Below are 24,872 nucleotides of genomic sequence, written 5' to 3' on the forward strand. Positions count from 1 at the left end.
TATACCGACGAAGCCCTACTACCCCTGAGTGCCCAACAAGTAGTAGCCATCGAGTAGGAACTCTGCTAGTGCAATTTCAAGACTTTTGTCTAGGAATCTCTGTAAGTTCAATTACACTCTATATTATTTTAGTGTAATTTGTATTTTACAATTCATAGTCGTTATTATGAATTTATAAATAAGATTTGTCAGTGTTTCCAACGTCATTTTACTGATTAATCTACTTACGTGGATGATGCCTAGAATAGATAATGAAAATTGGAAAAAAGGAAATGGAAATTGGAAAACAGGAAAGCAGGAAAACTCAAAACTAGAACTAGAAGTCTAAGATAATCATAACCAGATTATCAGATAACGGAAATTGGAATCACTGAAACATATACCGTTTCCGACTTTTAGTTAACCATCAGTCTTGTCCTTTTGAAGTCTCTGAACAATGGATAATCACATCTCTGAATTAGAGAATGGAAGGAAGAATAAAGAAGGCTGTTGCGTTTCTTTGTTTCACTTTCAGACTATATTTTATAATAAAGGCTGGAGGAGTAGAGGACAGGAGGAGAAGTCGTCGAGCCGAGAAGGAAGAAGATTAGAACTTAGAAGAACACCTGAACAGATCAATCAACAGAAAACTGCGTTTTTTCTACGTTTATTTGGAAATCGAATCGCTGTTTCTCTCACACGTGCGTAACAAACTAACAGTCGAATGATCGAGACTTTCTTGACTAGAATTAATAAATAAGATTTAAAATTAGACTCTTCTAATGCATTGTTTTTTTTTTTTTTTCTTTCCCTTCAATGATATTTTTAATCCGTTTGTTTATTTTTTATAGAACTAAATAAAAAAAATACAAATCAAATAAGATTAGAATTGACATAATTATTAAAATAGTTCACCGAGAAGGAAAACCATCTCTCGTAACTTGGTATAAAACATCTACGCATAACATGATCTTCACGAATTGTATAATTGGCCATATCTAATATCTGAAGTATCACTATCTTCGTCTTGATATTCATCATTGGCTTTTCAAACGAAACAGTGCTTGAGAAACAAAAAGAGATCTTGAGATACTTATATCTAAAATTGTTCCATCCATGGACTATCGATAGTCGGAAAAGTTAATGTACTTCGTGAATTCGCAAAATGTGATTAACGAGTATCTAATACCAATAAGACATAAAACATGGCGCAATATAAATACATATCACAAATGTTTAACGAGCTCACATTATTGTCACGACCTTTGTTTCACGAGTTTGTTGTTTATGAAATATAGTTATCTAGTTGTTTATGAAATATAGTTTATCTAGTCTAGATATATATTTAATCTTTCAAATATGGTCATGTGGTGAATATCTAAAAAAACACCCCCATTAAAAGAGTCATTTGTTGCTTTAATAACATAGAATTTCTTTCTTGATTTGATACAAGTGTTGGCTACATTAGACATTTGATTTGGTAGCAAAATATAGATAGTATATTTTTCATTTAAAATATATAGGGATTATAGATAGATATTTTTCTAAATTGTTAAATTCATCTCCAAAAATATAAAAACAAGAATTTTCATCAAGTGTATCCATTCTCTTGTCTATACATTATATATGATTCTCTTCTTCTTTTTGTAGAACCAAAATATACATCATAAGATTCTCTGAATCCTCTAAGCTAATCCACCAAAACTAAAAACAATTTTGTATCACTATTTATATTATGAACCACTAACCAGCGATGAATCGCCATAGTAATCGGCGATTCCCGACGCCGCCCATAACCGTTCGTTAAACGAATCCTGTAAATCATCGGGTATAAATGGAGTCCGACAAAGCGGGCAAGTTTTCTGATCATGGTCCATCCACCGGTCGAGACAGCACCGGTGGAATATGTGTCGGCAATTGGTAAGTCGCCGGATCTCGTCGCCGGCGTCGAACTCATACAAACAAACTGCACAGCTCTCAGGCGGATCCACTAGCTCTGAGAACTTCACCACCGGGAGGAGCTCACGGATGAGGACAGCGGAAACGGAATGGAACTGCGTGACTGGTTCGTTCCGGGTCGGGTCTGTTGAGAAATCGGGTTCGAGAAACTCCCCGAGACCAACGAATCTGAAAATGAAGGAAATGAGCTTACGGATGAAACCCAGAAGAGTAAGGATGTGGAGGAGGACTTTGGGGAGGAAGAGGTCTGTGTAACCAACTGGGAACCCCATTACTGATTGGAAATGTCAAATTTGATGGAAGAAATGGGGATATGAACGTTAATGGCGTCGGAGGAAGAAGATGAAAAGATGTTTTGTTGTTATGTTTTGATGGAGATCGGAGGAGAAGAGATGGAAGAGTCGAGAGAGAGAGATTGAGAGAGAATGAGGTGAGATACGTGGTGCCATTATATATATAGATGTAGATATGAAGAAGGAAGGGGAGGGGTGTGATGGTGAAAAGATAAGAAAGAGAAAGGGGAATTTGTTAGAAAAACTTATGAAGGGTTTTGGTGATGATGATTGACACGCCATGTAACTTTAACATGTGTTCTCCATGAATTTAATATGTTTTAGCATGAAAAAGTTTTGGGATTACCACAAAAATAAACCGATCATAAATATACAACTTATATATATATATATATATATATATATATATATATATATATATATATATATATATATATATATATATATATATATATCAATCGCTTGTTTGTGAAGAAATTTTTACAAATAATATTACATCAAATTTATTTCGATATAATTTTATAATTATATGTTATATTAATTCTTGATTTAAAAGGTATATTGAAATTTCAAAGAATATGTGAAATCCAATGAAAATTTTTTAAATTTCAAAATGTTATTTTACTTTATGCACAAATCTAACAAAATGGATATTCAAAACGAGCTAAATAAATGCATTAGTCATTTAATTGGAAAAACAAACAATTATATTAAATATTTTAAAATTTAAAGGTAAAAAGAGCTTCTAAAATATTTAGTTCAAAGAAAAAAACATAATTGAAATCCTAAATTATGGAACATAGGTAGTTATTTCCATAAATGCTAAAAATTGAATTTTCTTCAAATGTGTTTTGTCAAAAATCTACTTAATAATTTTGTAACTAAAATAGTATGTGAGACATGGCGTTTTGTTTAAGTACTTGAGGAAGAAAAACTAAAAAAAAAAAAATTTAAGACGTTGAAAATGTTAATATCTTGAAGATGAGTAGAATATTAAAGATATCTGAAATATATAAAATATAAAAGTAAACATTCAAGATGTGACATTCGAGATATATGAGAAAAACTCTTGATTTTGGAACCGAAAATATCCGACTATCTCTAATATTTTAATTAATAATTAATATAAAAAGTTATAAAAACAACAGTTGGTGTAGAGAGAGCAGAGAATGGTAACTAGTGTACGTTATTAGTAGTGAGTTTGTTGTGTATTTTTTTTTAGTTTTGTGTGTGTTCAACTCTCTATTTATACATAAAGTTTCTAAACTAAATCCCTAATCTTGGTATTATCGTCTCTTCTTCCCTTATCATTGATTTTCTAATGACCAAATCTTTTCTTCACGTTTCTAATATAATTTCGATTTGACCAAGTCTTTGGTGGCATATTCAGCATCTAAGTCATACCATAGAATAAAAGATAGAATAATAAATTAATTTAGTACTCTTCATGACCTTGAATAAGATTTTGATCAAGATTTTACTCAAGATCTTAAGCAACATGTCTACTTTGAATATGCGAAAATGTTAGCCACAAATCCCCAACACAACAATATGTAATATAATGTTTATTTTTATGATTATCCCCAAAGTTTAATATGTTATGTTATTTATTGATGTTTTCTTATTGATTTTACTAAAAAATTACTTGATTGTAAATCGGGAAAAGGAAGTCTTTTGTTAAGCTACAACTTTTATATACTTTTTTAATTGTGTGGTCCTTTCGGTTAAATGTTTCTTTATTCATATTTTATGTTAAATACTTAATATTTTAATTCACTTTCTATGCAATCAAACTTATATTTAAACGTTTCATAGATTTGCAATTTTATATCAAATTCGGAAACACTTTGATTGTTCATTACATAAAAAAAGTTATGGTACTAGATTGAGCTTAAAGTTTACTAAATTCTCTTACACTGTCAATATTTGTTACCCACTTAATTTATTTTTAATTTTAATAATGTATTATTTACATCATATATTCGTAATTATATATCATTATTTTATCAGATATTTTTAATTAACAGTTTTATAATTTATAGCTTGTCATCAACTATTATTTTAATATTTTATAATTTTATAATATTTACAAATAAAAATATATTTCCAAAACAATTTTCAACCGATAATGAGTAGTCAATTTATCAGTCAACATGATGTATTGTATTCAAAGAGAAATTGATATTTATCATTATTCAATTATTCATTAATCTCATAAATATTAACTCTACTTTTGACAAATTTAAAGGGGTTAATTGTTTCAAGTAATTGTTTTTTTCCTAGACACAAAAAAGCTTAGTGATAACATATAGCTTTTCTTTTTTAAAAAAACACCTATTTTTGAACAAATTATTCATTATCACACAGAAAAAACATACATGTACCTAAAATGAATATAGCTGGCAGGTCAAATCTACCACCAAACTATAAAAGTAATAAAACTCTATAATTACTAGTGAAATTACTCGAGAAATTTAGGGCATGGGGCCAAATAGTACATGTCATGTCTATTTGTATTGCAATGTGAATTAGCATCTATGGTGGGAGCCATTGGTTCCACCATTAATCATCCTTTGCATGAATGATTTCCCCCAATAAAATAGTAATAAAAACAAACAAGCCAAAACAAGTGAGGCATGGCTAGTGGGTTCTCATTTATGTTGCCATGGTTGGTCCATAAGGTTTGGTTTTGTTGCATCATTGGTGGGGTTCTTGCCAAATTATTAGGTTTGCCCTTTTCCAATGTTTGCAAATTCAAATTCATATTAGGTTATCATACCAATGTGTAAAAGTTTATTAAAACTATGATCAATGGGTCACAAAAAATATTAGTTTTTGATTTGTGTGCTTTTGTAATCTAATAATGTTTTGAAAAATAAAATAATATGTGAATATTAGAGTATACAATTATATTAGAGTATAAAATAAGATTGATTGTGTCTAAGAACCAACCCACCTCACCCCATGGGGTCCAATTTTAAGATATGTCTAATAAAACCAAAACATAAAGACCCACCTCACCCATAAAAGGTTAAATCTCTTTATATAAAGATGTAATATTAAAAATGAAACAATTTAAATAAATATAAAATAGACTACACATGGATACCTAAATCTACATCTAATGCCCGACCGTTTGGACCGGAGCTCATCTTATCACTACACCGGTCCACTTATTTGTGCCTCCTCTTTCTTTTTGAGTTTTGTCTCTTCCTTTGTCTTCAAATATTTGACGCTAGAGAGTACAAAGAAATGGGTACGGGATGTGATGGCTCCTTCATGTCTAGTTTTGTATTTGTGTATATGTTCCTTTCTTATTTTATGATGATCATGTGATCATGTCCCTTGTTTAACTTCACTCGAAACCCTTCTTGTTACTTACTGGTTTTAACTATGATCAATTGTATGTGTAGATATATGTAAAATATACTCGCATTATAATTTTGGTTCCTATTTCTAAGACTTCTTTGATCATTTCGTTTTCCGATATTATTACGTTACACCAAAACTTTTATGAGTTGAGAACGTTATTTTGTTAACCGGTATCAATCAAAAGTTTTAATAAAAAGAAAATAACAAATTAGAAAAAAAAATATAATACTAGTTTTTCTTAAAAGTCAAAATCGCCATCTTTTTTACACATACATAAATCCAAGAAAGAGAATGCAACAAAATATTATGAAACATAACGTCCTTCCTTATTGTAAAAGATACGAAAACGTCTTGTTTGGAATCCACACATACCCTAAAATAATGCAATAGTAACCGCATCAAAATATTGTTTGACGTGCTTTGACCCTTGCAACCGGTTCAATGTCTTCAAGCGGTCACTAACCAAGGAAGATTGTAACCACATCAAACATTGTTTTCCTTCTCAAGGAGAGATCGGGGACAAGTTATTGAGGGACAAGATATTAACATATGTAATCACCATTTACAACTCTAACAATCAGTAACGAATCTAGAACAAAAAATTATATGATTCCCAAATAAAATGAAACCGATAAAAAAATCAACAACACTTGTGGGAGGTTGGGTCGGGTTGGGCCGTATACCTTAAAAAAATTGGACCAATCAGATCAACATGTTAAAACCGATCAGGTACCACCGATTAAAATTTAATAAAAAATGATTGAATATTACTGAAAAAACTGTACAATTTAATAAAAGAACTAGTTGATTATTAGTGTATTGATACCTTATTGTTTGATAAAAACTATATATTATATTTAACCCTATACATTCGACAACATATAAGAAGCAAATAGTTGTTAGTAACTTATTTTTTTTCTCCTTTTAAAATGGGTTTTTAAGACATTTAAAAAAAAGACAAATTTAACATAAGTTTTCTATTTTTTCTAAGGTAGTTCTTAATTTTTGATAAAAATTATATATTATATTTAACCCTATATATTTGACAACATATAAGAAGCAAATGGTTGTTATATTTTTTTCTAAGTTTTCTATTTTTAAAATGTTTATAATCTTGATTTTTGAGACTTATATGCCAAAAGGATCGATGAAGTAGCAAGAAATATGGAAGATGGTCTATCTAACATCCCAAAATTTAAAACCAAAAACTTTATTTAATGATTCATAAAACAATTTATAGAAAACCTCATCAAGTTATCTTATTTCATAAAAACCATAGATCATATGTCTCAAAAGCGTGTCATAAGATAGTAATAATGTTAGACTACAAATCCCAAGAATCTCATATGCGGAAAATCGTGTGTGTGATGTGCTGCTACCGTGCCGACTCCTTTCCCTTCGAAGAAGACCTGAAACAAAAACTGAAAACCGTAAACACAAAGCTTAGTGAGTTCCCCCATCATACCACATACCATATAATCACATAACGCCTAGCATATCTGGATGCTGGCTTCCCCTTTGGTCTCTTTCAACCGGTAACTGCCTAGCATATCTGGGTGCTGGCCTCCCTTTCGCCCTTCGGTCTCTCTCAACCGATAATCGGGGACTATTTCACCCCTACAACTACCACATAGCAACATAGCATACTAGCACATAAAGCACAACAGATAGTGGCATACCAAACAATTATTACAAAGACAATCATCTCAACTATAATCGCCTACCAGTGGGCCGATATTGGTGCCTTAGACCCACTTCTACTGGAAGGTAACTCACCTCAATGTCGTGAAGTAGCTGAACTATTCTCGGCTCTGGAAATCAACTCTCCTCAAACTCCTACACATAAAACCTCTTTTAATTACTCTTTCATACTCATAAACCTTTTAAGGATCAACTCTGGTCAAAGGTCAAAGTCAAAGTCAACATCCTGGTCAAAGTCAACATCCTGGTTAACTCAACTCGCCAAGTTGGTCCATCAACTCGTCGAGTTACATGATCCATAAAAATTTGGAAATCTCGATCCTACTTGTCGAGTTCTTTCATGAACTCGTCAAGTTCTTCCTCATAACAGAGTCAGGACATTCCACTCCCAACTCGCCGAGTTCCTCCTTGAACTCTCTTCCGACCCAAAAGCCTTATCCAACTCGTTGAGTCATCTCCTAGACTCGACGAGTTTTCCCAGTAACAAAAAAGTTTGGGGGACCCCGACCTAACTCGCCGAGTTGTATGAACAACTTGTCAAGTCCCCCAAAGTCTAAACTCATTTAGTCGTTTCCAGCCGGGTTCAATGCTTCCAAACCATAGATCTAGTCCCTAGGACCAAGTTACCATGTAAATTTGCTAACTTTACGTCCATGCATAGGTTATTTAGCTCAAAAGGCCCTAAAGGTGGTTCACAAGTTGCATAGGACTCCCATGGCCATAAAGTTGGCAACTTTATAGCCATGGAGTCCCTCAACGACTCTAGATATGAAGGTTTTTTCCACAGGGGTCATCCGAATCCTAAAGGCCACCATTATTGAACCAACACATCGAGAAAGAGCCCTAAAACTAGATCTAAACACTCAATAAGCAAGGTAAGAGCTTTATACCTCAGGTAAACCAGAAATGAAGCTCTACTTCTGGATATACTCTTCTCCTTCACTTCATGGCTCTTTCCTCAAGTCTCATCTTCTTCAAAACCTCAAGAAAGTACCAAAAATGGCTCAAAACACTCAAAAACGTATTAGGGTTTCATAGCTAGGTTTGGGGTGATGGAGGCTGCAAATGAGGCCACAATTTGGAGGTTAAGGTGCTTAAATAGGGTGCAAACCCTAAAAATTAGGGTTTCACTCTGGCAGCCCTACTCGTCGAGTATACTTCAAGTCTCGCGTCCAAATTCCATTTCTACTCGACGAGTTTGGGGCCTCCAACTCGTTGAGTCCCTTTGCAAAAATGAATAATTTGGTTTAAAATACATACCAGGATCCGAGCGTTACAGTCTAATAGTAGGAAGGGTAGAAGAGAAAAGTTTAATGGAGGTCGGTGGTACGATGGTGGTCGACGGCTAGGGTATATCGATCCCCTTCCGATTCATAAACAATGCCTTTCATGATTTTCAGAAAACCCTTATCTGTGAGAAGTCGTTCTACTGAAATCGATTCTCAAACCTACAATAACTGAAAGATATCATGTAATCATTTATGGGTGCATCTGGTTCATTGGTGTTCCAGAAAGTTTGTTGATTCCCCACTGTGATTCTATGACAAAACCATGTACCAACACCCGTTGTAGATGAGATTAAAATAACAAACTACCATTAAAAAAATTAAAAAAATAAATAAAGAAGGGTACTTAGTTATTTTATGTCTGGTAAGGACCAAATGTGTAACAAAAATACACCTTAGGGACCTTCTGAGTTATATATATATATATATATATATATATATATATATATAATATAATATAATATAATATAAATAAAAATTGGGAACCAAACGCACAAATTAGCTCATATGATAGGGACATTCGTATAATTTACTCTATTATAAATAAAATTGAAAATTTAGATAGATCCTAGGACATATCTTCTTCCTAATAAGTATGCCTCTCTTAGGGCATCTCCAACCCACATCCAAACTTTATTTTTTCCCTTATTTCTTCTCTCATTCTCTTTAAATCATATCTCATTTTCATCTCCAATTTTGGAGATATGAATAGTATTCTCTCATATTTGGAAGAATATTATTCATATCTCCAAAAATGGAATTGAGGTAAAAATGAGATAGAAAATAAAATAGGGTTGAAGATGAAACATTATTTACATTATTTTTTACTTTATTTATGAAGTAAAAACTGAAGATGGGTTGGATGGTCTTAACAACCTCTTACGATGGACGGCTACCGGAGACCTAGGCAATCGCTAGAACTTTTGGCCAAAGAGAGTTTGGCATAAGGTAGATTGATCTCTAGACATATTCTAATGAGGCGTAAGATTTGGAAATCTTAGCATCCATTTGTCGGGTCAACATTTTGATAACAAGGCTAATCAAGTTTTATGTTGTTCAATTATCCAAAAAAAAAAAAAGAAAAAAAATCAAAATAAACAATGATGTTAAACAATAGATATCACTTACACAGTCCACTATCGCGTCACCGTGTTTTCGAAGTGTGAAGGAGGAGGGTCTTCTTTGATGAAGAGGGCTAATAATCAACCAATTGAATAGAATGAATCTATTGTATTTATTAAACATTACATCTAGTAGACAATACTTGTAATTATGTTTTCTTGTGTTTTCACAAACCTCGAAAATTAAATGACCAAAATGCACATGCACTGCTTAAGTTTAAAAGAAATCCCACTTGCTTAATCTTAACTAATATTAATCTACTTTCCAGGCATTTTTTTTCCTTTTTTAATCATACACTAAAACAAGATTATGCAGTTGATTACTTCCAAAAATACCCCAGCTCTTTTTACCAGAGTTTGCCTGCCACAACTTAAACTCTGAAATCAAAACATGGCTTAATTGTCACTTGATAATCCAGCTTTGTTCATCAGAACTTGTCTCACCCACATGGATTAAATTTAATTGCCACCATACCACCAAGTACTTGGTAGCTTTATTTAATATATAAACATCTTAATTAATATTCAACATATTTCATGTGCAAAAATAAGCACATCGTTAGCTTTTGATATTACGTTTTAAAAAGTAGTTATAACAATAAATCTTGAATTACAACCATTTAACCTTTTTAGAATCGACATGTTAAAAATTTAGAAAAATATGCAATGATTAGGCAAATTGTTAATACCCTTCTGTATACAATATAGCTTAAGCACATTTTTTCCGTTTTGCCCGAAGCATCGTATTTCAAAGCTACATGACAGAAGCACCGTATTTCAAAGCCACATGACAGACCTAATTCAACTTTATTTGTGAAAAACGGCCTCTTGTAAGCTTTGATTTTCCAACGTGTCATTAAATTGGGAGAGACTATTGGGTGGACTGTGATTATGTGTTCTTCTGGCGTCTGTTTTTGGTTGTTCACATGCCCTTCGATTTATTGTGCTTTGAAACTAGGGATGTAAAACGGTTCGGAACCGTAAGAACCTAAGACCGGTTAATGAGTGAATAGGGAACCGAATACCAATAATCAGTTCCAATGGATTCTGGTTCTAGTTTAATTATACTATGAAATGTGTTATTTAAGAGGGTGTTTGGTACTGAATTGTTCCGGAACTAAAAGAACAGAAACTAAAAATGATGAATTAGAGGAACTGGGGTGAATACCACTAATTAGTTCTAACCGGTTCCAGTTTGCTTCAGTTTGATTTTTCGGTTAAAAAACTCATCCTCACTTGAAACTTTATTGTAATTGGTTGGGTTGTTGAGGTACATGCTTATTAATTTAGGATGTTAGTTGTTGTTTGTTGTCTGTACAAATTAGGCATAGGGTGTATCAACCGTAGATATAATTGTTATATTAGATATAACTGTTGGAATTGTTTTAGTGTTTGAGATGTGTTCACAATATCATTTGATTAATGACTTGAATATTAATATCGATGGATTGAAGCTCAAAGGATGTTTTGTTCATTTATAGAAGTAACATGTTTATTTGAAGTCATCTGAATTGAACAATAATAATATGGTTTTAATAGACGAGAAGGTATCAACATGTCATGGATAAGTTCTCCATTTTCTTTGCATTGATATATAGTCTTCTATTTTTCATTTGTTTGTATGATAATTTCAAGGAAACCTTATCTCAACTACCATCAAGATGGCTCTAATTCGCCAATTTGAAGGATTATTGAAGGATGAGATTGTGTATGGTTTAAAATTTCTTTGTTGGTGATAACTTTATCTATTTGAAAAAAAATGACAAATCATAGATTTAAATTAAATTTTCACAAAGGCACATCTATTGAGGTCAAGACATCCGTCTTCCCCCATGCTCTTTTTTTTTGAGACATTATTTCATGTCATGGTCGGGAGGAGTGTGCAATTGGTATGTAGAATTTGTTATTAAAGACATACTTGCTCTTATACTTTTGTTGTCTATCCCCACATTTCTGAATTATATGGCGTTTCATTTTGTAGATATAATTAAAGTAGTGACAAGGTAAACCCACTTGATAATGAGTATGAAAGATGGTTGGTCTACTAAAAAAGTATCATTTTATATGTTTATGTTGTTAGATGTTTTGAGCATTCAAATCTCTACTGTGGCATTCGATTCGACTTTCAATACAAGCGGCCACATACTTGATCCCTACCGAACAAACTTGGTCGCACTAGTGGAGCAGGGGCGGAACACGAACAATATAAATAGGGGGGGGGGGGGGGGGCAAAACATAGACATATCCATATTTTTTCTAGATGAAGTCATAATCTAATCAATGTAATTTCCTATATAATTATCAGTTCACTATAAAAAAATAGTTGCTCTCATGAATGATATCCAAATGGCAAACTGATACATTTCTAGTTTATAACTTCATATTATAATAAAAATATTAATATAAATATAAAAACAAACATTAAGTTACAATTAAATAAAATATTACATATGTGGTAGATGTTTATATTGAAAAACTAATTAAAATAAACATAAAAGACTATGCTAATCAACACCGAGGATTGCAACATTTAAAAGAAAACGGAAACAATACACTAGAAGACTAGAAGAAAGAATTAAAAACTAATTCACGTATTATGGTGATGCTGACAAGTTTTCCCAAAGACTATTCTCAAATACAATTAAATAATAAATTAAAAGTAATATTAGCAAACAAAACCAAAAAGAAGAAAAGTGAACAAAAGTAGAACTCAAAAGTCAAAAAGCATTACCTTCGTTACAGTTATCCCCATGGTTCCAAAATAGAACCAGACGGAGATGGCGATTGTGGAGGATTGCGGAGGCTGTAAGTGTCTGAGCGGTAAGCAAGATCCATGAAGACGAACGACAGAGTGAGAGAAAGAGTGGGGGATATGTGATCGACCGGATCCCATTTGAAGCAACGATTATACGAAAATAGCGAGTTACCCGGTTATTTGATGCATTGTCTCTTTTTCTCATGTTTGATTTATTTATGTTTATATTCTTATAATCACGGAATCGATTCTTAAATCTTAAATTGGGATCTGTTTCGAAAATCCAGAGATGCCAATACAATAATTATCTTTAAGTAACAAATTAATTTATAAAAAATTCAACATTACAAGGCTAAAAACTAAGGGGCCATGGCCCCTCCTGGCCCTTAAGGGATCCGCTACTGTAGTGGAGGTCTTGGTTTGCACCCGGGTAAGAAAATCAAGGAGTCTAATTACTGTTGCAAACATCGAAAACATTTTTAAAGATGATAACGTCGATAAATGTAACAAGTTCATTTTATTATTTATTAACAAAACGTCGGTTATATACTCACTTTCACATTATGTTTTTTCCAAAATATATTAAAGTTAGAAGACATGATACGCAATCGAAATAGAAATGGGCAAAAGTCGATAGTGATTATCAAGTCGTTAGGTTTTATTTGGTTTTTGGTAAGTAATTATTGGTTTGTAAATGATATTTCTTTTGAACTTGGCATGGAATCAAATTTACAAGGTAAATGATATTTCTTTTGAACTTGGAATAGGAATGCACACATAACTTTTGGAATATAAATTCACATAAATATTGGCATTGTCAACCACATAACAATTGTTATCCAAATCCACAAATAAGCATATTCCATTTCTGGGTTTTTCAGATCCGGTGTAATTGGGTCAGGTCTGAACCCATTTTCATCCCCAGTTAAGACTTCCATGGTTGACAATAATTGTTTGTCAATAGAAATGTACGTATAGCTATTGGCATTGTCAAACACATAACAATTATATATTATAGAAATAAAAAAGATAAAGCCCAATGAATATGTATGCTCATTATGAACTTGCTGAAAGCTTACGAAGGATAAATTGATGAAGCATTAGTAATATATTACTTATTAGATCGTTATGAAGCATGCGGTTTGATGTGAGATGATGATATGAAATCACACACATCATGGTTAAGACCATGTACAACTTATACCGACGTGGATATGATGTGGAATTTTTTTTTTCTTTCTAATATACATTCAATAATTGATAAATTTTAATGCATAAATTGTATATGTTTTGTTGTTATTATTATTTTATTTTCTGTCCCATCCCTTTCTTTGAACATCGACACTCCACACCCCTGCCCATATGAGGTGCTTGCTACCCACAGGCACACAACACAACCTCCATCCCCCCCCTACTACCCCTTGTCAACAAAAGTTTAAAGATGGAAATATATAATATAAAATAACCATGTCATTACTAAACAAATTTTCAAATGAAAAATAAAAAATATTAAAATATACATTTTGGATAATTTGTTATTTTTAATCCGTTTTGAAAATTAAAAGAAGTTACTTTCACAATACCGAATATTCCGATACAACAATATAAAAACGTGTTATTTAGTTGAAAAATCAGTCATAGACCTCATATTATAGTAATGAATATACTTTCACAGCCATGTTCCATGTTTTTGAATACACACAAACTTTATTCATTTACAAATATACCCTCAGCAACCAAAAGTTATTGAATATTAAAGAATGAAATGAAAGATCCAGTTATCCACACATGTCAAGACATTTACCTCTGGTAACCTGGAGCTGGATACCCCGGTGGAGGATAGGCGGCAGGTGGAGGAGGACCTGGTGGATAACCACCGTAAGGTGGTGGTTGCCCGTGTCCAACATTGGGCGGATATGGCTGGTCAAATCTTGACATTTGTTGGGCAGGTGGAACTGTCATTGGTTGTGGTCCAAACTTTCCATCTCTTTTATCCATTTCAACTTTGTGTTGTGTCTGCATAATTAAGAACATAATCCGATGTTTATTATTATTATTATTTATCTCATGAGTCAAAAAAATTCAAATTGAATTATATTTCATGTATACCTGCATGCACGCACAAACCCTACAAGAGGAAATTAGAACAGATTAGTAAAAGAAGCTTGTTAGCTTTTTTAAAAAGCTATCTAGATAAGCTGACTTTTCAGCTAGCATGGAAAGAGGTGAAACAACTCACGTGCAGTAAACCATGTCAGCTAAGCAATTGAGTGCCTGAGATGCATCACTAAGTTCTTCATTTCCAACAAGGCAAGCAACAATGGAGCATATGCATGCGAGTTGTTGAAGGCAAAACATGAAACCCTTAAAAAACAATCAATCAATTAAAAGTTTTGAGTAAATAGCGAGTAAAGTTAAAAGACAAAAAGGAGTTTGATTGAAGATATTACAATGATGCAGTTATCACATTGAGTTGTTTGTATGTTGAATTCATCTTGCAACAAAAAGCGAGTTGAGGCTACTGAATTCCCAAAGCATAAGAAGACCTGAAAATTTAGAGAAGATGATTAAGAAGGTTAATTAGTATATGGAGAGATGTTTGATTAATGAGGTTTTAGGGATATGGATTAATGGATAATATTAATACCTCTGTGCAAAGGCATAATTCAGGACATTTACTTTCTCCACATTTTCCACTGCAGGGCATGTATCCAGCACAGCATGTGTATCTCGACATATCATTGTAGAGAGCTCTTTTACGAAGCAAGTATGATACACATGGTCCACTAATGAACAATAGAAAGGTAATTACTAATTAGTAAGAAACAAGATGGAAAAATTCACCAAATCGTCTGAATGAAGATAAGGATTAAGAAGTAGTAAGTAAAAGCACAAATTGTCCATGTTCTAAACTGATTCAAATGATCAATCATCCATGTTCTAGTGAAGAGAAGCTGTTATTATCTGCTATTTTGCTCATGTATAATCAGAACAAAATTCTATAGATTATACCAAATTAGAAGTAGAAAAGACCTAATATCATCGAACAAAATTCAATTGATGAAACATTAATCAATGAATGTTGAGTCTACGTACGTAAAATTGAAAAAACGAAGTGCAGAAGGCGAAATATAGAAGAAAGAAATAGATACGACTGCTAATAGATTTATCAAGTGAGGATCTTACCAGAAGAACGAGAAGCAGCAATCTACATAAAAACACCACAGAAACAGAGCAAGGAAATTAAAATCGAATTATGAAATTAAGAAGAAAATCGTTAGGTTTTGTAATGAAAATATGAGCGATAGATTTCTTCTAATGATATTTGTTTACAACTTACAAGGAGTATCGGCAACGATGGTGCTCATGAGATCAGTGTGCCAAACGTTCCTGTAGTTCTGACGTTGCTGCATCTTGTCCAACTGCGCTTGAGAAGCCGCCATTGTCGACTTTCAAGAGTAAATCAAGCTTCGAACCAGCGAGTTTCGATCGAATTGCTGAAGCAGAAACTTTGGATTTGAAGTTTAGGGTTTGATCAAGGAATGAATGTGAATATGAATGTTGAAGGAAGCAATGCGTAAAATTCAAAACTTGTCACCTAAGGAAAAGCACTGGAAAGAAAAAAGTTCAAAGTTGACGACTTTTAAGCTACACTAATTCCAAGGAAATATAAAAGTTGGGCGTCTTTAAATTGACTGCATTTTATTTAAATCTGAATTTATAATATGCTCTTAAAAGTGTAAATTTTAGATAGAACTTTTTAAAGAAAACTTATTCCTAAAGTTCGTAACCCCTTTTCACTCAAAGATTTTGGTTCATCAATCTTTATTGGTTGCATGTTTAAGTTGCTCTAAGTCTCTAGCCATCCGTCTTAAAGAGGGCTATCTCTAAACTCATAATCGCTCGCGGAGCCAAGAATTTTCATAGGAGATATAATCTGCAAAGACTTTCTTAACATTTAAACTCCTAAATCGAAAAAATATATAATTTAAGCATAAGTTATAACTGAATTTGCCTGGTCATGTTTTGAAATTAATCAATGATGCAGTCATCAAGAACTTGTAGGAAACATATCATTCCTAGTAAAGTGACTAAAAAATCATTTAAAACTTGATCATCTATGTTATTCCACATCTTATTTTTGACATGTCATTCTAGAAAAAAAATTCCTTCTATCCTTATCAATAAGTAACCGTAAAAGATATATTTTATATAGTTATTCTATCCAGACATTAAAAACATGGTACAACTCTTTAGCTGAAAGTACAATAACATAGAATATGTTTATATATATATATATATATATATATATATATATATATATATATATATATATATATATATATATATATATATAGAGAGAGAGAGAGAGAGAGAGAGAGGAAGGTTCAAATGAGAACAATTATATAATCGAGAACGTGAGTGTTGACCATGATGATGAGAAGAATGGAAGAGAAAGTAGAATCACTTTTTTATTTCTTGTCTATATGAACAAGCTTACGTACTGAATATATAGTCTATACAAAAAACTAAATAAGGAAAATACAATAAATTGCATTGAAAAGAATGGCTGACAATTAGCTAGGACCAGAAGTCAGGCTTGAAAGGTCAATGGTCTATTTTGGGAGATGATGGAGTATTTTAATCAAATATTTCAACATTCCCCCTCAAGTTGAGTAGTGGGATTTCCGATACTCAACTTGCCAAAACAATGATTAAATTTTTTTCCATTGACCGCCTTTGTTAATATATCTGCGAGTTGGTCTTCTGAGCGGACAAACGGAAGTTCAATTATCCCTTTTTCAAGTTTTTCTTTGATGAAGTGTCGGTCTACTTCAACATGTTTTGTGCGATCATGTTGGACTGGATTCTCTGAAATTTGAATAGCTGCTTCGTTATCGCACATAATTTTGCTGGATTGGGTTGGAGGGTACCCGATTTCTGTCAAGAGTTTCCGTATCCAAAGTATCTCTGCTAGTCCGCGTGCTATTCCTCGAAATTATGCTTCGGCACTTGAAAGAGCCACCACCTTTTGTTTCTTGCTCCTCCAAGTAACAAGATTCCCACCAACAAGAGTAAAGTAACCAGATGTTGATCTCCGATTTCCTTTATCCCCTGCCCAGTCCGCATCGGTATATATTTGGGTTTCTAGATGCCCATTTTTCTTGAACAGAACTCCATGACCAGGTGTCCCTTTGAGATATCTGATAATTCTCCACACAGCTTCCATATGGGTAACTTGAGGTTGATGCATAAATTGGCTCACCACTCCCACTGCGTGAGCAATGTCAGGCCGGGTATGTGAGAGATATATTAGTTTACCTACTATCCGTTGATATTTTCCCTTGTCGGCCAACTTAGCCTTTTCCTCCATATAGAGCTTTTGGTTCACCATCATAGGAGTATCCACAGGTTTGCAATCTATCATCCCTGTTTCTGCCAGCAGGTCAAGGATGTATTTCTTTTGGCAGATAAAAATCCCCTGCCTGGACCTCAGGACTTCGATTCCAAGGAAATATTTAAGTCTTCCCAGATCCTTCATTTCGAATTCTTTGAATAGATTTATCTTTAACCTTTTCATCTCTTCCTCATCATTACCTGTGATTATCATATCATCGACAAAAATAATTAAACATGTTACAAGTCCATTCCTCCGTTTAAGGAACAGAGTATGATCTGAGTTACTCTGTTTGAAGCCATATTTTCTCATGGCTAAAGTAAACCTGCCAAACCAAGCACGAGGAGACTGTTTTAATCCATATAAGGATTTCTTCAAGCGACATACTTCTTTAGAGTCTCCCATGAATCCGGGAGGGGCTTCCATATAGACTTCTTCTTTAAGTTCTCCATGTAAAAAGGCATTTTTTACATCAAATTGAAGGAGAGGCCAACCTTTATTTGCAGCTATAGAGAATAGGACCCTAATTGTGTTGATTTTGGCCGCGGGAGAAAATGTCTCGGAATAGTCAATTCCATAAGTTTGAGTGTATCCCTTTGCTACAAGTCAGGCTTTGTATGTTTCAATGGTTCCATCCGGCTTATACTTTATAGTGAAGACCCAACGACATCCTACTGGTTTTTTTCCAGGAGGAAGGGTACATTTTTCCCATGTGTCATTTTTATTCAGTGCATCCATTTCAATTTTCATAGCCTTTCTCCAATCCTTAGACTCAAGAGCTTGTTCAATTGTAGTTGGAATTTCTTCATAGCATAGAGATGTGGCAAAAGCCTGGGCTTCTTGTGATAAATTTCCAGCTGCCACGTTTGCCATCGGGTATTGAGAACTTCGAGCTTCCTTCTCGGGAGAGTATCTTTTTGGAGGAAGTCCTCTGTTGGATCTTGGGGGTAGAACATATCTGGCTTGTTCAACCTGTGATGACTCGTGTTCTGTCGTATGGTTAGGCAAATCAGGAGCTTCAACATGCTCATGAGTTTCACAGTTAGTAGATGACTCAGAAATAATGGGAGAATCAACATGTTCTTGAGATTGAGAATTACTTACCTCTGACGTCAGGTTGGGAGGATCATTGTTAGTGGTACTGTCTTCTCGACTCGTGGATTGTGACATGGTTTGGGTTCCGTGATTAATTTCTACTGATGATGGCATCCATTTTATCCAACCCAATGTGTCATCATACTCCTTTTCCCCCTGACCAGTATGTTGGATATTGTAGAAATATTCGGTTTCGAGAAAGTCACAATTCATCGTGGTGTACATATGACGTTTGTTCGGACTGTAACATCGATAACCTTGTTGATTGACTCCGTAACCGACAAACACACATTTCTCAGCACATGCATCAAGTTTGGAAAGTTCTGATTTTGGTATGTGAACAAACACAGAACAACCAAAGACACGAGGTTCAAGGGTAAGGGTAGATGGAGGTTTGTGAAATTTAGACATGGCTTGAATTGGAGTTTTTAAGTCAAGAGCTCTTGTTGGAAGACGGTTCACAAGATAGGTTGCTATAGCAAGAGCTTCGGGCCAAAAGGATTTCGGAACTTGGGATTCAATCATGAGCGCACGGGTTATTTCTAAGAGGAAGCGGTTTTTTCTTTCAGATACCCCATTTTGTTCGGGGGTGTGAGCACATGAGGTTTGATGAATTATTCCCTTTTCTTGACAAAACTGTTTCATGGAAGTATTAACAAATCCCCACCCCCCCCCCCCCCCATTATCGGACCTAAGAATTTGTATATCACTTTTAAATTGGGTTTTAACCATGGCACAAAAACTTTTGAATTTTGAAAAAACTTCGGATTTATTTCTCAAGAGGTAAATCCAAGTCATGCGGGTGCAATCATCAATGAATGCAACGAAATACCGGAAATTTTGTCCCCCCTCAACTTTTGCTGGCCCCCACACATCTGAATGAATCAACAAAAAAGGAAAATCAACCTTAGTATCATTTGATTTGAAAGTGTGTCTATGACTCTTAGCCAAAAAACATGTCTCACAATTTAAGACTTTATTTGTTGGGAATAATTCAGGAAATAAATGATGCAAGTATCCACTAGATGAGTGTCCCAATCTTCGATGCCATAACCAAGCCTCCCTATCTGTAGATCTATGAGCTAGCATTACAGTACCTTGTCGAGTCATTTCATCCATATAGTATAGTCCTTTTTGCTCAGTACCACGCGCAATGATCTTCCCCGTCTTGATGTCCTGTAAGATACAGAAGGTTGGATGCATTAGAACGACACAATTTAATTCTTTGGTAACATGACTGATCGATAGCAATTTATGAGATAAGGATGGAACATAGAGACAATTTTTTAATTTCATGTTTGGTGAAATTTGAATGGTCCCTCCTCCTTTGACTTGGAGAACTTCTCCATTTGCAGTATGAATTCTTGATTTTTGCGGTTTTGACATTGAGCACATGTCAGAAATTTCAAAAGTCATTGTATCAGTAGCACCACAATCAAATATCCATGAGTCTTTATTTTTTATATTTTTTTGTTGCTATGTTAACTTCCCCAACATTAAAAGAATTTGTTGACTTGACTGTCATATTGGAACTATAGGGTTGTGAATGAAAATGTTGAGAGAGTGAAGGGTTTGAGGTGTAATTCTCAAACCCTATACCTGCGATGCCCCCTGATTCTTCTTCTTTAATTGCCGTCGAACAACAATTCCCTCCATGGTTTCCTTTTTTGGTGCTCTCTTGATTTCCGGCGGGTTTTGAGTGGTCGTCACTGCTATCGCCGTTGCTGGTGGTCCCTTGATTGCTCACAGCGACTGCGGCTTTGCCATCTCTCCCTTTTTTGTGTCCGTCGGCCCACCATTCTGGGTACCCCACGAGTTTGAAACACTGTTCTTTCGTATGCTTGGTCATGCCACAATGTTCGCATTTCAATCTACTTTTATCAACCCGAGATGATGATGGATTGGATTTCTGGTCTGACCGACGACCTTTGGAAACGAGCCCTAACCCATCGGAATCACCGGTTGAGTTCAGACCCGACGCCACCCCTTGTTGTATGTTCCCTAAAATACTTTGATGCACTGTTTCTTTTCGGACAGCAGCATAGGCGGCTTTACCAGACGGCAAGGGGTCCCACCGGAGGATCTCTCTTTTAAGGGAATCATACTTTCGATCAAGGGCATTGAGAAATTGAAACAGTTTGTGTTCTGACCTGACTTTGTTGTAAGTGGCGATGTCGGTAGAACATGTCATCGGGTTTGGATCTCGCCGTTCAATTTCTCCCAAGATACCCTGCATCACGATCCAAAATTCTTCTAAAGGTACGCCATTTTGCTTGAACTCATTTGCTTTGACGTGGAGATCGAAAGTATGAAGTTTGTCTTTGCCGCTGCTATACGTAACCGTAAGAGCATCCCATAGCGTTTTCGCTGTCGGGAACTCTGTTAAGTTACTAGCAAGGACCGGCTCTATATTTTGGATGAGCCATGAAAAAACGATCAAATCATCTTGTTCCCACTGATCATCATTGGGTTCTGGTGGGTTTTGGGTGAGATGGTTTAAAAGAGTTTTCGATTTCCCCCCTATGGCGACTCGTATCATCCGAGCCCATAGAGGGTAGTTTTGGCTAGTAAGATTAAGGCTAATTTTTAGGCTATCAGAGGGATTTGGTTTTGGGTTCTGGGTTTGAATTTGAACTCCATTTTTGAGGAGATTGGCTATTTGGATGGCTAGGTTATTGTTATCTTCTTCTGACATTGCTTCTGGTAGATGATGAGCACAAATGGTTTTTGGATCATAAACACTGCTCTGATACCATGTTGTCCATGATGATGAGAAGAATGGAAGAGAAAGTAGAATCACTTTTTTATTTCTTGTCTATATGAACAAGCTTACGTACTAAATATATAGTCTATACAAAAAACTAAATAAGGAAAATACAATAAATTGCATTGAAAAGAATGGCTGGCAATTAGCTAGGACCAGAAGTCAGGCTTGAAAGGTCAATGGTCTATTTGGGAGATGATGGAGTATTTTAATCAAATATTTCAACAGTGAGAACACTTGTGAGCTATATATTTACCCATTTATTTATTTTTTTCAAATAAAAATCCAAAAAATATAAAATATTAATTAAACTAAAAGAGAAAAAAATATTGTGGTTATTATTAAACCACCACCACTACCATCCAACACCACCTGCCAACCACCTCCACCACCCACTACCGCACACCATCACCACCCACACCCACCACCATCACCACCCATCAACACCAACTACACAAATCCACCACCACCCACCACCTACCGTCCACTCCCACCACCACCCATACCCAACAACCACTGATACGTAATTTATATACTAGTTTAAACCAACTAATTTAATTAACTATTACGACTAAGGCAATGTACGTAATCGAAAATAGAATAACACAAATAGTCGGGTATCGAACACAAAGAACGGATTCAGTATACTAAAATAATTACTAAAAATCAATCTAAATCAAACAATAATTAAAAAGGGTTTTTATCTGATTTTACAAGTTGAGATTAACTTAAAAATAACAAACAATTAACTAAAAACGACTGCTATCAAGATATTAAAAACACTTTCGTTTAGTTTCACACCCACATTTTTCCTATGATTAGTTCTTATTTATGGATTAATAAAGTTGGTTACTAATTTATATATAATTAGTAGTCTTGATCCGATCTACTAATATTTTCACCAATTCATGAACAACTATGTAATGATCATACACAAGCAAACACAACATTGATTATTAATGATGATTGGACTATGTAAGATATATCAAAGATAATTGTCTATGATCAAGATAATTAGTTAAACATAATTATGATCAAATTGTGCTCTCCAACACAGCTAAAATTGTTACCTTTAGCACTTAATCTAAGATGTGATTAATCCTAGCTCTAGCAATTTAATGATCATAAACTACTAAGTAAAGAAGTTCATGTAATTCAAATGGTCAATAAACTACACTTAACTTGAATTAAAGCAACAAAGATGCGAACTTTGACATGATAGGTAATGATAATCAAACACATGCATAAACCTAATTTATATAATCCATAAAATAAGAAACTAATTCATAGTATTAGGTTTCATCTGACTAAACGAAAGTCTACTAAATTAGCTACTCATGGCAGAAAGTAAACACATAAAATAATAAGAATTCAACATGATTGAATTAATACAAACCGAATACAACGAATGATCTTCAAATCGTCAATCTTGAATCGTTCTCTCTCCCAAGGGTTGTTTTTTGCTCTCCTCTTACTTTTGAATTTGACTATAACTCCAGGAAATCAGATCCAACCTCTAAACTCGAACGTGCAAAGGGATATTTATAGTTTCCTAAAATCATATCTCACATCGTGAGAATTAGGGTCTCAGGTAGTGAAATCAGTGCAAATCATGTCTAGCAAGGAAACTGCATTCCACGTAGTTATCTTCTAGAAGAAGTAATATCATGTCGTGAGATGATAGTGCTCACATCGTGAGAATTGGGAATTATGTCATATCCTTGGCCGAGGCGGCGAAACACGCCGGGCTATGTGACTAAGTTCAAAGATCACATGTAAACTGAATATATGGCACAAGTACAACAATAACTAATATAACATTTGTGTTCCATCTTGATATTTGAATACAAGGTTTTTACAAATAATAATAATAGTACATGAATTGCCTTAACAGATAAGCGTATAATACAACAGCAAGTAAACTAGGTCACCTGTAATCCAATCCATCTTGAATGTTTGTTTAGTGATTCCTGAGAATAAATGTAATTTTGAGGTTCAACACAAGGTTGGTAAGTGTTACAGGTTTTTTTGCTAACGACAGTAATACTTTTAATAAGTACAAAAAGTATTATCTTTGTATATATAACAATAGTTAAAAATTATGTTTGCAAAGAGTCTTTGAAAGCCAAAATGTATCTTTGTATAAGGAAATCCATACTTAAAACCGTATTTGTAAGGAATATTTCAAAGCCAAAACATATATTTGTATAAGGTAATCCATACTTAAAATAGTTTTGAAAGCAACCAAGCCCATGGTTTGTAGTGAGAGGGAGAGAGAGAGAGAGAGAGATTCCAGCTAATGTTTATAGTGAGTTCTATAACCGAGTTATGTGACTAAAATGTACCCCCTACAACGCTTCATTGGACATTGTAGTAACAGTTATAGACACTTATCACCCGCTTCGATTGATCGGTCAAGGTTGTAGCTAACAACCGCTGGTGGGAATGTCAACCCCGTATAGATCTATACATATGTATCTAGCTCTGAAGATTAACAGTTATAGTAATGTGGGTATGCTAAGTGTTTAGACTTAGCTAATGAATAATTTCTCACCAAAAATATCTTAACTAAAAAGTATGTAAATAGATCTCTTCCCCAACTTAATTGTGATTAAGTCACTAGGCATAATGAATTTCATTGTATAAAGTTTATAAAAGCCGAGTATGCTTGGTATGTATGCAAAAGTGTAATGTACTCGCTTTTATAAAGATGTATGTTTCAAAGTAATGAACATATGTACATGCATAAATTTTATGTATTTAAACATATAAATATAGAGAAATCTCCAGAAAAGTCCTAAAATTTTACCCTAATTTACGAAAAAGTCCTAAACTAAAATTTGTTTACGGAAAAGCAAGAATTATGGGTAAAAATGACGATTTGATCCTTTTTTTTGGTTTACTGGTTTTATTACTCACCTGTTTGTTAGGCGTGTCAAACCCAACAAATGATAGGGTACAACAGACTCCAGATACACTGCTTTAATGCACTAAAAAGTAGTACAAGGCAAGCAGGGTCGAACCACAGAGACACGGGACAAAAGTCTATACCTTTTTTTTGCACAAGGTACTTTGGTCACAAATGGGGGTTTTATTTGAAAAAGTCAAATAATAAAAAAATAACAATCAACTTTGAAACATGAAGAAAA

General features: G+C 34.1%; 2 protein-coding genes across 2 annotated transcripts; both read right to left on the minus strand.

The window, feature by feature from the left end:
- Positions 1 to 1,550: 1,550 nt before the first annotated feature.
- On the minus strand, positions 1,551 to 2,403 carry LOC145058926 (brassinosteroid-responsive RING protein 1-like). The gene has a single exon (XM_079006809.1). The coding sequence runs from the start codon at positions 2,208 to 2,210 to the stop codon at positions 1,713 to 1,715; it is 498 nt and encodes a 165-aa protein (XP_078862935.1). The 5' UTR covers positions 2,211 to 2,403; the 3' UTR covers positions 1,551 to 1,712.
- Positions 2,404 to 14,081: 11,678 nt separating this feature from the next.
- On the minus strand, positions 14,082 to 16,114 carry LOC145058951 (uncharacterized). The gene is made up of 7 exons (XM_079006830.1): positions 15,807 to 16,114; positions 15,653 to 15,674; positions 15,114 to 15,252; positions 14,917 to 15,012; positions 14,706 to 14,830; positions 14,576 to 14,594; positions 14,082 to 14,482 (listed from the first exon to the last, which is right to left on the minus strand). The coding sequence occupies exons 1-7, from the start codon at positions 15,907 to 15,909 to the stop codon at positions 14,267 to 14,269; spliced, it is 720 nt and encodes a 239-aa protein (XP_078862956.1). The 5' UTR covers positions 15,910 to 16,114; the 3' UTR covers positions 14,082 to 14,266.
- Positions 16,115 to 24,872: the final 8,758 nt, after the last annotated feature.

This window comes from Lactuca serriola, chromosome 6 (assembly GCF_051521515.1).
Source record: "Lactuca serriola cultivar US96UC23 chromosome 6, Lser_US96UC23_V15, whole genome shotgun sequence".
Lineage (NCBI taxonomy): Eukaryota > Viridiplantae > Streptophyta > Magnoliopsida > Asterales > Asteraceae > Lactuca > Lactuca serriola.